The sequence below is a fragment of the Emydura macquarii genome, unplaced genomic scaffold (assembly GCF_026122565.2).
Source record: "Emydura macquarii macquarii isolate MOO-44397 ecotype Brisbane River unplaced genomic scaffold, CSIRO-AGI_Emac_v2 contig_212, whole genome shotgun sequence".
Classification (NCBI taxonomy): domain Eukaryota; kingdom Metazoa; phylum Chordata; order Testudines; family Chelidae; genus Emydura; species Emydura macquarii.
In genome coordinates, this window is record NW_027130349.1 from 4,833,867 (window position 1) to 4,848,918 (window position 15,052).

Genomic DNA, 15,052 nt, shown 5'->3' on the forward strand with positions numbered 1-15,052 from the left:
TCAGTACTTGTTTCTTGACTCAGATAGTACTGGAGAATAAACACATTGAACAAAATGTTAAATTAACACACAGCACTAAAATGACAAGTAAAATCCCTGCTCTGCAACACCTCCTAACGGGGCATATTATCCAAACTCTTTTTAAGCTGCCTGGAAGGACTTCATTTAAAAGACAAATGCATTTTGTATAAGTAAAGATTAGCCACCATCTCTGCAGTCCTTCATCACAGACAGATTAACCACTGAGGTTCCAATCCTAAAAGAGCTCTGCTTTCAATGGGACTACTATGTTCATAAGATTACACATCTGCCTAGGAGTTTTTGCAGGACAGGGGCCCTATATTATTAAAAGCTAGCCTTAATGTAACATTAAGGTTGGGAAGTCAGATACTCAAGTGCCAGGAAGTTCCCAATGTTAAAAATTTAATGCTCAACCTTAACTCTGGCCCCCTCTGCATATGCCTTAAAAAAACATGGTCTCTCTACTTCAGTCAAATGCTATGAAGTAATTAAAAAACCTACAATATTATCAATGTCTTTTGGTTTATTTTAGGATTACATAGCTAATGCTCAAAATTTTTAGGGAAGAGTTAAGGCTCAAAAGAAACACTTCAGCATATTGCACATCCTTTGTATTTTATAGCATGTATTTGATGCTAGACAGTAATGATAGTATGTTTCAAAAAGACATTTACAACTTCTCATGCAAATTATTCAGTGCCTTTCAGAGCAGCAGCCTGTCAAGCTTCTAGATCTTGTCAGTGAGAATGTACAGTGATGATGAAGGCAGGGACAGGGTTTTATTAAGTTCTGGGGCAAGCATCAAAAGCAATCTCCAATTGTTTTTCCTCCCAAAACCAAGCAGGGTGTCTAATGAGGACTATGGGAAAGATTTTCAAGGCACAAAGGGCAGTGTGGCACCAACTCCTATTCAGTGGGAGTTGGCCATCTAGCTACCCTTTGATGATCTTTCCCTGCACATCCCCAACCATTTTTGCTACAGGTTTATTCAAAAGCTGTATTTTATTAAAACACAACACACACAATAGGGAAGTAGTTTTGCCATTCTCTTATAACTTAAAAACATACAGAAAGATTTTGCTCAAACTTTCCTCAAAAATAAGCTTCACTTTTGAAGCAAGGAAGACAGCCTCCAAAAAGATGAAGGTTTTGGAGAGTCAAGACTATGAGAATGATAGGGTGTTAGAACAGGAACTGTTTTGCAATCTGAAAAATAGCAGGCATTACTCAAGATCTACTATGCTACAAACTAAAATTTATTATACTGGCTTATTTGCATCCCATAAACACGTCCCTGGCCAAAAACAGAGAGATGGAAAAGTTCTTTTGTACACTCTACTTTAAAAACACAACTTTAAAAAATAGTGTGAACTATTATTTTCTCCCCATAGGTGGCTTTTTAAAATCTGTTTGAGACTTAAAAATCAAGATCGGTTTCTAGCTGCAGCCATTTCCATTATTAGAATACAATGTTTCTAATCATAAGAGGGAGATGGGGCTTTCAAGGGCTGAACCAATTTTGCTTCAGCTTGAGACACACAAAGCTTTAGGCTGAGAGAAGCAGACAGCTTTATGCCACCTTTTTTTTTTTTTTTTTTTGAGAGAGAGAGAGAGAAATGAGAAACCGAAAAGCAGTTAGAATGAAAATCATAATTCAGCTTTAATGCATTATAATTAGGAGTGGGATTTTTTCCTGTAAGTTACGAACTTGGGCCCTGACCCTGATCCTCAGCTTTATTTGGAAAGACTAAGCACATGTAAAAGTATCTGAAGGAATGGGCCCACTGCCTCCAGAAAAATCTAGCACAAACTTTAAAGACAAGGTATTACTAATCAGTAGGCAGATCATACCTCAGTGTCCTGATGATGAACTACCACCAAGTTATCTACAACATTTAATGCAAACTTTCCGGTCCTGTTCAACTTTAATATGTGCATCTTCTTACAGGAGCCTTCCCTATGAAAACATTAACATCAGAGATAAGAGGGCATTGATCAACAAGGTCAATTATATAAAAAAAATAAAAATAAAACAACTTACCTTGGTAAATGATAAAGGACTACTTCTGCTCCAGTACTATTGGAAGTCCTTGAGTGATGCCTCAGATAGAGAACATAAAGCTGCCCATATCTAACAAGACAACACAATTAAAATGTTATTCTTCAAATAAATAAATATACTAGCAGAAAAATTGCATGTAGGAGAACCTTTCTGCAGTGAAGACAGCAAGTTGTCCTACTACTGCAGTGTCTGACCAGTTTATCATGGACATATTGCTTCCCCATCACAAAACAACTCACATGAAGTTACACATGTAAGTCAGGTTGCTTACAGAATGTAAAATAGGTGATAAATATATAGCAGATCATTCGGGCCAGCTCTGTTCATACAAGATTGTTCTCTATTGTACATTTACCAGCCTTTTGTAATGTTTGGTTTTACATTTCTCAAGTGATCAGGAATCCTCCATAATCAGTTCTGTCTTTTTATAAAAGAGTTCTTTAGTCTCCTTTATTTTCAGTCCAGTACTGAGCACTTTAATAATACTCTGCTATAAGATAAAAAGCAGAAGCAACAAGTGCAGTCATTTTCTCATGACTAGACTGTACCCTCCTCTCTCTGGATCTCCACTACAACAGCTGCTACACCTTTTAAATGAAGGAAAAGACAGATTATTCAGTGATACATACATGGTAGCCATAGCAATATCTCTTTCAGAAAGGCTGAGTTTGGAGGACTTGGGGGCTGCAGGCAATTCAATTTCAAACTTTGGTAATTTTGACATTGTTCCTCCCTGTTTGAAAAAAAAGAGTTACAGTCTGTTAGGTCTAATCTAGAAAATCTTCTAGAAAATCTAATCTAGAAAATCTTCTGTCCTTTTTATGAAGGCCTGGGATAATCTGAATGGCATCCACTAGTGGTGAGAAGGGATGATGCTGGTCCAAAAAGAAGAAGATTTTAGTGCAATCAAGTTCCAAAGGGGTAGCCGTGCTAGTGCAATCAACAAATTTATTATTTGTATTGTGGCCCCACCCGTTTTGGTAGGCACTTTATACAGCAGAGTGATTACTTTAACATTCTATTGCACCAGTTTCAGTGAATGAGGTCTTAAGCTTCTGTTTAATTAAACCAATATAAGAATCTATAGTCAAACTCATTTACCGTTGAGTCTGGAATTCTAAACCAGAATGGCCTGATTTTCAAAGGGGCTGATCTTCCATAGCTCTCAATGAGTTAATGAGAATAGTAGGCACTCGGCCTCTTTGGGGTGGGAAGGAAGCCTGATGTAGATTACGGAAGCTTTTCTCTTTACAACTGACCTCTCCTGAAAGATTTGTTTCAAATTTTGTATCTTCAAAGATCTCTTGAGGAACAATATTAAGATTTTAATTGAGAAGTTGAAAAAATTCACTAGCAAGGTCCTTGGCAAGATCCTGATGAGAAGCCCATGCCCACCCCACGATCTGTTGGAAAGATGTTAAGACTCCTGGCACACTGGTGTCCCAGGATCCTGCTTGGGGGCTCCTTTCATGTAAACTGGAGCCAGTAGGCATGATGATACATGTGAAGCCCCATTTTACATCCTCCATCTGACTGCTGGAAGGAAAGGGTGTGCTATCTTCACCCAACTCAAAGCCTCCTGCTTCTTTGGAGATGGGGAGGAAGGGAAGAAAGGAGGATCTGTGCAGTTCCACCCCTCAATGGAATCCCTCTTTCCCATGAATATCTCCAGTCACCAACTGCTGAGCTCATAGTCATCACTTTCCTCAAGCCACGCCAGTGTGAAACAGGCCTGATTCTTGTCAGTTTGAAACGCTTCCCAAAGGGTTTGGAATAGTAGCTGCAGAAGTAAGCTGAATCTTTTCAATCTCACTACTGATGCTTGGGAACAACTATGCAGTTGTCTCGGCAGGCTCAAGAAGAGAACAGTGCATTCATTCTCCTTTGGAAGATTATAGTTAAGCAAGAGTACTAGAAACTTAGTTTTTCCTTTAAATGAAAGATCACATTCTGCAGAAATTGAAGGCTTAGGCTATTGCAGTTACTGCTGCGGTTGGATTTTCGAGTTGTGTTTAAATGTATTTAATTGAAATACATTTTAAATGTATTTAATTATATAAATATATTTATCTGAAATACAATTGTCTCTGGAAGGACATCATAATCCTTTTGCCAAGTCATCAGGTCACCAAAATTTATCTATCATTGATTTTACTTCTGCTGCATTACTCCTCTAATGTCAGCTATCCAGCATTATCTTGACTCACCTCCCTGTGGATAGCAGGTCTATCTAGTGGTAGAGTGACTCCTAAGTATTTACAAATAGAAATCTCTTCCTTTTCTATTCAGAGGAGAAAGACTGGCTTGTAGGTTTTCATTTTGTTTGCTTATTTATTTGTGTGTGCATGATGGACTGGATGCATTACACATCTAGAAGGAAACTAAGGATTGAAATGACCAACACAGGAAGAGGCGGAAAGAAAGAGTCATTTGAAAAACCCAATGGATCAAACAAAATTCAAGATTGGGCATGTTTCCCTTACCTTGAAATAGAATGGCTGAAGGACATTGCCAAGGACTGTAGTCGACAGCAAAATGACGGAACTCTCCGGGCAATACATGTACCAGTTAACATTGATATTCTGATTTTTCACAAGTTTCAAATTTCGCTTTTCTGGTAATACCTGGAGACACAACGTAGTAGCACCTTTATTATTCCAGTAGTAGCTAAAGTTCCTACTGTGTAGGTGCCCTACAAGGACAGGTAAATATTGATGACTTTTTAAATGAAAACAGATTTAAATACGTTTTTCTTTTTGAAAATAAATCTCATTCAATTTGAATTTTAAATTATTACACCCTATGTTAAAGCCTAAACTTATTATCTATTAAACTATATTTAAATAAATATGCAGCGTCAATAAGCACTCCTCAAATGTTAAGGCATTAAAAGGTGCAGTTGCCAGGTATCTGATTTTCAACCGGAAAGTCCAGTCAAAAAGGGGATCTGATACTGTCTGGTCAGCCCTACTGGTGGAGGGATCCTGAAGTGCAGGGCGTTTGAGGAGTCAGTGGCTGGGCTCACAGCTCAGGCCCCCTTCTCAGCCTCCTCTGTGCCCCACTCCTGGAGTGCTGGCCCCCATCCTACCCCAGTCACCCCCCATCCCTGTCCCGAAGTACAGCTCCCCTTCCCCCCATCCTGCCCCAGTCACCTCCCCCTGCCCCGGAGCACAGCTCTCCCTTCTCCCGTCCTGCCCCAGTCATTCACCCCCAGAGCATAGCTCACCCTCAAATGTCCTGCCCCAGTTACCCTTCCACACCTAGAGCCCTGCTCAGCTGGTACAGGATGGAGGGAAGTGGACAGAGCAGCAAGCAATGGGGGGAGAAGAGGAGCAGGGACAGGGCCTTAGGGTAAAGAAGCAGAGCAGGGAGTGGGGAGGTTCAGGCACTCAGTTACAATTTACAAATTAGAAAGTTGGCCATCCTAATCAGGATCGGGGGAAAAACATCTTCACCTTTTTAGGTCAACTCAATATTTACAAATGTTACGTCCCGTACTGCATTAAGTATATATCTATATTATTTTCAGTCTTTAAAATGCAGCAAGTGCTGATATTTACATTTTTCTTAATGCAAATACTTTCAGTTTCTGTTGTGTAAAAAGCTTTCATCTTAATTTCTTTTGGTTTCAGTTTAGTTAGCCGGTGCAGAGAAACTATTTTCTTCATTTGGACTAGTTCATTCCAAGTTGAAAAACTGACTGGGAGTTGAAAAAGCAGAAAAGGCTTTTTATCCATATTTAAGTTACAGATTAAAAAAATACAGCTGGGAGAGGATGAGATCTACCAGTTCTGAAAACTTTGAAGGATATAGGTGGGGCCAGATATTCAAATATTTTTCAGCCCCTAAAGATACAGATAGGTACCTAGCAGAATTTTCAAACGTGTCTAAGCAGGTTAGGTGCCTAACTCCCTTGGTATTAAGGCACTTTGGAAAGATCCATTAGGCACATATCTGTATCTTTAGACACCTAAATACCTAAATCTGACCCATGAAAACTAAAAACAATCTGTTGATTTGCTAACTACAATTAGTACTTCATTTATTTAATAAATCAGTTTTAAATGCAAATTGACCGTTTTAATGGTTATATCAATCAATGAGAATGAACCTCTCTTTAGGAAAATAACTAAGTATAAATACAAAACAAGATTAAAATCAATTATTTAAATCAAGGTTCCCTGCTTGCTGATTTATATCAACATTAACATCACTGATTTTAATCAATCCACCTTGTGCTGTACATACAGAAGACAGTTCGTACTCCAAAATTCTTATGATAGTGGACTGAGATCCCACAGTTTGCTTCACATGGATAGACTCCTGGTACATGTGGGACCCCACTGAAGTCAAGTGAGAAATAATAGACAATGTGCACAAATTTTTTCTATGGGTTTGTTGGTTTTTTTTTTAAATTCAACACTGCCTTATCAATTGTTCAATATCATTCAACACACTCCAGGTAGTATTTTCGAAAGCATTCACCTAATCACCAGAAAGAGGAATGTTTATCCAGTAGATCACTCCAATAGCATACATAAATTAAATACAAAGGACTGAGAACTCAGTAGTTAAGGAATTAGTTAGGACAAGATGAGAAGGAGATGAGTTTCTGATGGTATACCGGACATGTCAGGGATTGGCAGGTGTGACATGGCCTTAGCAGGTGGGCATTAACACTGTTAAACTTAGCAGTAAATTCATGCACTCTTAAATATATTGCTGCTTTACTTTGCCTGAAGTAAAAAAAAAAAAAGTTTTTCAAATTTGTTAACATTTATATTAATTTTAATACAATTAAAGAGGTTATTTAGCCAGAGTCACTAAATAGATTAATTAAACCCTTCTTATTGAGGTATATTTTCTGTTAATAACATGAATAGCTTTTTGTGATAGTAAAACCACAACATAAAAAATCCAAAAAAATTGCATTTAACCCTTTAAAAGCAAAAATGTCAAAAAAAAATTTCCAAGAAAAAACATTCACTCTTTCCTTATCTCCAGCTGTCAATTTCCTTATATACTCATACTAAACTATTAAGAGCTAGAGATAAGAAGTTCAGAGCCATGAACTGCAAGCTAATTAAGACATTTAAATTTTATTGTTGTTTAGAGGTTAACTCTGAAATTTCCAAATATGCACATTTTTACAAAACAATTATTTGGATTACCTGATAGAATTCAATTCCTTGATCTGTTATGAAGACAATTTCTGTAGGACTTGTCCAGCAAAATCCTAAAATGTTGGCATTCTTGGTCTTTTATTAAAAGAAGATATGAACAGATGTCAGTAGAAAGTTATTATTCATCCACATAAACAAGTAAAATTTTAGTGAAGAATCTGGGAACTTGCATCTACCCTTGTATACTTCAGTTTTGGTTTGCCTGATAGACCATTATTGGTCTACTTGCAGGAAGTTACTGCCACGCAGGGTACCAAATCATAATAGTATGTCTTTATTTTAGGACCCTCAATCTGGCACCTTTCACAAGTACTACCTGAAATATTTATTCAGCCTGTCTGTTGGTATTTGAACCCATCCTCTTGCACAGTCACAGAGTAATACATGGATTATTATTATAATTATCTACAGAGATGTCATGCTTTTATTATTGGAAAGCTATTGTAAAGTGATGGTCTTACATTTATAAAGGTACTAAAATCCTTTTTATTTTTTTGGTAAAAATCCATAAAAGATGCAGCAAAGATAGGAAAAAGCATACTTATGCTGTCCTCTTATCCTCACAACCTTGACTGGGAGACAACTGTAGGAGAGCATGCAATTCAGCTTCCATGTCCGTTAGACCCAAACGTAATGGTGATCTGGGTAACATAGTTATCAGTCCCCAAGAGACCTGATTGAGAGAGACAGCCACCCAAACTCCCCCTTCATTTCACATTAGTTATTAGATGGCAGTGCTAAAGTGGTCTGGATTCAAGTTAATGACCTAGCATTATCAATACCCTAGCCATTTTCTGTTTCCAGTCCCGAGCTTGGCTCCAGAAAGGGCTGGAAATACTGTGGAAGCAACATGTCTCCACTGAGCTGGGGACAACTAGTGCTTATAAAAGCTAAACATATTCAACCATAATAATTGTAAAATGTTACCAGTTTGAGTCAGATTGTACAGCCATTAACTGTGCTAACAAAAGCGATCAAATACTTCCATTAGAATCAAATTGCAGAGGGAAGTATTAAACGGAAAGAAAAACTGTATTTTGGGGACACCCAAATGAGAAATGTGGATTGAACCCTACAAGGTGCTGAGCATCCGTTATTCCCACTGATGTCAGAGCTAAGCAGAGCTAAGGGGCATTCACCACCTTGCAGTACAGGATCCTGTATCAGGGTAACCCACACTAGGAGAGTATAGTCCTTTTTCCCCTTCTAGCTGCTGGTTCACCTAAAAAGTTTATGGAGTATTGTTCCTTCCTGCTAAGAGACTTAGGGCCTGTTCCAACATCAACCGAAGTCAGCGGGAGTGTCTCTCATTAGTCCTTTAGATCAGTAGCTCTCAACCTTTCCAGACTACTGTACCCCTTTCAGGGGTCTGATTTGTCGTGTACCCCCAAGTTTCACCTCACTTAAAAACTATTTCCTTAAAAAATCAGACATAAAAATACAAAAACGTCCCAGCACACTATTACTGAAGAATTGCCTACTTTCTTATTTTTACCATATAATTATAAAATAAATCAATTGAAATATAAGTGCAATATTTATATTTCAGTGTATACTATATAGAGCAGTATAAACAAGTCATTGTCTGGATGAAATTGCAGTTTGTACTGACTTGGTTAGTGCTCTTTATGTAGCCTGTTGTAAAACTAGGCAAATATCTAGATGAGCTGATGTACCCTCTGGAAGACCTCTGCATACCTATGGTTGAGAACCACTGCTTTAGATCAAGCAATAGAGGGTTCATGGTTTTGGCGCTGAAGTCTCCAGGTCATGCCCACTGACAATCTGCACAGGGTTTGGTTACTTATACAGAAAAAATTTACCAGGAACTAACTCCTGAATCTCAGATGCTACCAAGAACAGAACAGGCTGCCTGGAGCACACTTCACTCATGTCACTATTCATATGCCTTAATGGTTCAGAGAATCTATATAAAATAGCCATCTTGGCCAAGAAAACATGGTATTAGCACTTCATTTAAACTAAGTAAGTGTCCAGATCAAATTCAAAACATACCTTGCATTCTTGGGTATATTCTAGTTGAGGGCTGTCTGGAATAAAGTTCAAGAAGTCCTGAAATAAGTAATATTAGAACATTAGCATCTACGATTAGCACTGAATCTAATGGGCACAAAACAGGAGATGAGTAAATTTACCAGCTCTACCTATTTTGGATTAGATATATTAGTATAAAACACCTACAATGCTTCTTTTCCACTTGGAGAAATAATCCTATCTCCTAACTAATTCTTCATGGGAAGTAATCAGTTTTCATAATAAGAGTTTATACTTTTAAGGCTAAATCATTCCTTCTGCAGCAAAAAAGTCATAGAAGAGCTAGGAAATAAATTTCAATTCAGAATTGTCAGAGACATATCCTAAAGGCTTAGTGGGCAGCAAGAGCAACTATTTGGATCCTCAGATGTCATCAGATCTGCAGAAAAAAACTGGCTTTTTGTGCATCAGAGAATGAGGATGGTCACCTCTCATGGCTCAGTCACAGAGGGGACTATTACTTCTATTGTCACACAGAGGAATTCTTTTAGCTTGTATGGCAGAGACATATGTTTTGGGACCTGAAAGGCCAAAGTTCTAGTTCCAGCTTCCTGTGTTTGTAGCAAAATTTCTTACCACACTCTTTGAGGTTCTTTGAACAGCCAATATTTTGTTCCCCAAGGAAAACTTAATGCATTTCACTTCCCCTTTGTCTTCCATTCTACAAAAAGAAAAAGTGGTAGGAGTACATTTCTATCATGTAATCATGTGTTATAGAATTTTAACAGATGCTATTTCTCCAAACAGAGAACCGATAGGCAAAATGTAAGGCAGACTTTTTACGTACAACTTATGAGAGTTGCCAGGCCAATATAAGATCCAATATTGATGCGTCAAGATACAATAGGCAGTATAATCCTGAAGAATTACTGAATACTGGTCTATTATGGAGGTACAAATGATTATAGCCACACAAGATTCAATAGCTTCCAAGAAATGCTCTGCCTAGACTGTCTTATTGCTATTATGAAACAGAATTAAAGAAATTATGCATTTTGCTCATACGGTAATTCTAAGTGAATGCATGACAGAATACTATAGCTCAATGTAGTGTAGAAAACAGAATGCTCGTTTCATGTCTAATTGTGCAAAGGTGCTGAATACCCTCAACTTCCACCAACGTCAGTGACACTGCAGGACTAGTCATTTTGCCTCTGTGTTCTAAAGCTATTTACTAATTGCAAGATAGACTGCTAAACTCTTATAGACCTGCACTCTGATACATGGTGCGGAACCTGAAGTTAGTGGGAAAGATGTATTTTATCACATTAACTAATAAGCAATAAAATCTTAGTGTGGACAAAGCTACAGTAGTTTTAACACGTGTCACCAAGTCAAGGTAAACACTAGGAAAGAGACACTCAACTGAGAGATACAGATTGTGGTTTCAACCTAGAAGGTACTAAAGACTTCCTGGAATTTGCCACACACCTTCAAATCCCAATGATGTCAGAATTGAAGGCACGCATGGCCTTGCAAAATAGGGTCCCATTACTAGTGCTTAACGCTGCTAACGTGTGTTAAATATACAACTGTCTTGTCCACAGTAGGATTTTATCATAGAATCCCAGAACTGTAGGGCTGGAAGGGATCTGAGTAGGTCATCTAATCCAGTCCCCTGCACTCAGGGTGGGACTAAGTAATCACTAGGCCATTTCTGGCAGGTGTAACCTGTTCTTAAAAAACACCAATGACAGAGATTCCACAATCTCCCTAGGCAATTTGTTCCAGTGCTTTACTACCCTGACAGTTAGAAAGATTTTCCCTAATGTTCAACCTAAATTTCCCATGCTACAATTTAAGCCCATTGCTTCTTGTCTAAGTCTCAGAGGTTAAGGAGAGTAATTTTTCACCCTCCTCCTTGTAACAACCTTTTATATACTTAAAACTTATGTTCCCCCTTCAATCTTCTCTTCCCCAGACTAAACAAACCCAATTTTTTCAATTTTTCCTCATGGGTCATGTTTTCTAAACCTTTAACCATTTTTGTTGCTCTCCTCTGGACTTTCTCCAATTTGTCCATATCTTTCCTGAAATGCAGCACCCAGAACTGGACACAAAACTCCAATTGAGGCCTTCTCAACATGGGAGTAGAGCGGAAAAATTACTTCTCATGTCTTGCTTACAACACTCCTGCCGATACATCCCAGAATGATGTTTGCTTTTTTTTTTTTTGGCAATATTGTTGATTCATATTTAGCTTGTGATCCACTATAACCCCCAGATCCCTTTCCACAGTACTCTTTCCTAGGCAGTTATTTCCCATTTGTATGTGTGCAACTGATTGTTCCTTCCTAAGTGGAGTACTTTGCATTTGTCCTTATTGAATTTCATCCTATTTACGTCCAACCATTTCTCTAGTTTGTCCAGAACATTTGAATTCTAATCCTATCCTCCAAAGCACTTGCAATGCCTCTCAGCTTGGTATCATCCACAAACTATATAAGTGTACTCTCTATGCCATTATCTAAATAATTTATTAATGTGTTAATTTATTTATGATGTGTTAATAAAAAATACATATTTTTTCCTAGTGAAAAGGAGGCCAAAAAAGGGCAGAGCTTTTAATCACAGATTTTTACAGAGGTTTGTTCTTCCACAGATACAGAACAGATAAATAGTTTCTTTGGGGATATTGTTGCCATACAAGCACATCGAAATTTGTGATTCATGGAAGTTTAGAGCACATTAGTGAAAGATGCCATCTATTTTACAGAAATAAGAGTTAGATTAGACATGTAATATGCAAAACCTACATTCAGGAAATACTATGCTTAAGAATTTAAATGCATGAGTAGGTAAATTCAAAATTATGGTTTCTACACCTGCATACATTGGCCCTCATGTGTTATTAAGTGTATATGACTGCTTATTTTTTGCAATAAAGTTACAATTTATGCTAAGCTGCAGTTGATGTGAACCATGTTTTTGTTTGTTTTAAACTTCTGAGTCTTGGGTGTGTTTGAATTTTCAACCATAATGTTGTATTAACAACTTTCTCCACAATCAATCAACAGGGTTTTAGTTTTAAGAAAATACTGATTGATTTCACACAGTAATAAGGGTACTGGTTGCATTTGTTATAATTACATGAAAACATGTTCTTAAAACAAAGCAATAGGATGAGGACATTCCAGTATTTTATGGATGTAACACTTATGTGACAAACTACAGTCCAACCAAGAAACATATACAGTAAAAGATAGCTGTGACATCACAGATGGTTTCCTAGAGCAGTACAGAATAGAGGTGAAAATCATCATTGCTGATCATACCTGAATGAAATGGGAATTTTGTCCTCCAAGCCTTTAACAACTACCCCAGTGGCTCCACCAGATCGAACCGCAAAAACCTGAGAATTGATTTTTTTTTTAAATGCATTTTAAGACAGTTTCATAGCTAACTCAAAGTTGTATCATGATCTCAACAAGACTTATTTCTGTAAAGCTAAGCATTTAGTTTTCTACCCAAAGTGAAGAGCTCTAATAAGAAAAGCAATTAAAAAACATTCATCTTACGCAGCGTGGCTAACAGCAGCAATTCTACACTGATTGAGACTATATTGTATAATGTGTTAGTGCATTTTTGCTTTTGGAGGCTTAAATTCAAAGTTTGATTAGGACACATGTCAAAAACCCTCATTGTAGCTAAATGGCCCAATGCAATCCTTGTATGTATAAACAAAGATATATCCCATAGGATTAGAAAAATGACATTGCCTCTGCCTAGGATATTGGTGAGACTATTACTGGAATATGATGTCCAGTTTCAGTATTCACCCTGGAAAACGGATGTTGGACAAGTGAAGAGGATTCAGAAGAAAGTTACAACAATAATTTGAGATCTAGAAATAAGGAATGCTGGTCTACTTATACACTTGCATTGAAAAAGCAAAATATATGAATTAAAACAGATTTAGTTATTTTGGTGCAAATCTGTGTGTGGACACATATCTTGGAAATTAAAAGTTATATCAACTTTAAACACTTTTTCCAAAAACCATGCAAACTTGCACCAAAATAATTAAATACATTTTAATTTGTATCTTTTGTATTTCAGTGCAAGTTTGAGCTCCTTAAAACTATTCAGGCTGATGGTAAATCTATTTAGCTTATCAAACAGAAGGCAGAGAGGCACATAGATCATGGTCCAGAGATCTCTAATCAGGGAAAATGATATCTGATACTACAAGGTTCTTCATGCAAAAACTAGGGTGACCAGATAGCAAGTGTGAAAAATCAGGACAGGGGATGGGGAACAATAGGCACCTATATAAGAAAAAGCCCTGAATACTGGGACTGTCCCTATAAAATCGGGACATCTGGTCACCCTAGCAAAAACTAACAAGATCTACTGTCTAGAAGTGGAAGCTACAAAAATTCAAATAGAAATAAGGCACGAACTTTTTAACAGTAAGGGTAATCAACTACTGGAGCAGATTACCAAGAAATATGGTAGATTCTCCATCACTTGTAGTCTTCAAATTAAGATTGGATATGTTTCAAAGAAATATGCTATAATTCAGACACAAGTTAGTGGCCTCACTGCAGGAATTATTGGGTGAAATTCTATGACCTGTGATATGTAGGAGATCAGAGTAGATTATCATAATGGTCCCGTCTGTATTTAAAAAAAAACCTTATGAAAAAGATGAGTTTGGTGCCTTTACACATAAATCAACCTAATAATAGGCCAGATAAGGCCTGAGAAGTTTAAGAGATGTCAACTAGTTAGAGGTAGGTAAAACACATGAAGTTTCCCCCGTTTCTAACATCCAGAGGCAAAGCACTGGAAGAAGTCCACATCCTACTTGACTTTCAACTATTGGGTAGGTGGAAGGTGCTAAGATTTCTACCATGGAGCTGTCCCTGTATCCTATCTGGGGATGCTTCTTTCTGTACCGGCCCCAGGCCAGCAGGCATTTTATGAATTTGAGGCGGCCACTTGACTACTGGTAAGCTCTAGAGAATGTCTCCCTATGTATCTACAAAGGCAGGGTTGTAGTGGTATCCGTTATTTCTGGGTCATTCTGCCCCACAAATAGCTCCAGCACTCGCCCCTGTTAATGGTCAAAATATCACTCAACTACCTGGAAAGCTAACACAACTCAACAGTTTCACATCTGCAGCATGTGCTGAATTGCAGCAACCACACTAATCACTTTTGCAGACTTCACTTTGCTGAGGCTGACTAAGAAAAGCTAGGCACAGCAGCAGAGACTCTAGAGCTGTCTGTCATATATTACTACAAGTATGAATGTTCATATTTGGACGGGTCTCTCTACAATTCTAAGGACTAGTAAGACAACACAGTGTCCAAGAGAAGCCATATTTGGAAGAAAAGAGTGACCTTAAAAATTAAGACTAAAGGAGAATTGTACTTTGTTTAACATTCCAGTAAGGGACTCAACAATTAGCATCAGCTGCAGCTGTGCCACTATAGCACTTCAATGTAGATGCTCACTAGTGACAGGAGGGGTTCTCCCATTGGCATAGTTAATCCACCTCCAAAAGATGTGGCAGCTAGGTCAACCTAGCACTGTCTTCGCCAGGGGTTAGGTTGGCTTAACCATGTCACTCAGGGTGTGGATTTTTCACACCGCTGAGCAACATATCAGGTTCAACTTTATTTTTGAGTGTAGATGTGGTCTGAGGGTTTTGCTGACATAGCTATGATCTCTGGGGGCATGGTTTTTAATCACCCCTGACCAACATAATCATGCTGACCAAAT

At 37.8% G+C, this 15,052-nt stretch overlaps 1 protein-coding gene across 1 annotated transcript in view; it reads right to left on the reverse strand.

Moving 5' to 3' along the window:
- The window catches only part of RMC1 (regulator of MON1-CCZ1), a 28,064-nt gene that overhangs the window by 10,610 nt on the left and 2,402 nt on the right, over positions 1–15,052 (reverse strand). The window contains exons 2-9 of the mRNA XM_067546622.1: positions 12,597–12,673; positions 9,898–9,982; positions 9,283–9,339; positions 7,255–7,341; positions 4,567–4,707; positions 2,713–2,816; positions 2,063–2,152; positions 1,873–1,978 (exon numbers count right to left, since the gene is read on the reverse strand). Of these exons, the coding sequence (XP_067402723.1) occupies positions 1,873–1,978; positions 2,063–2,152; positions 2,713–2,816; positions 4,567–4,707; positions 7,255–7,341; positions 9,283–9,339; positions 9,898–9,982; positions 12,597–12,673 (747 nt within the window). The remainder of the gene's footprint in view (positions 1–1,872; positions 1,979–2,062; positions 2,153–2,712; positions 2,817–4,566; positions 4,708–7,254; positions 7,342–9,282; positions 9,340–9,897; positions 9,983–12,596; positions 12,674–15,052) is intronic.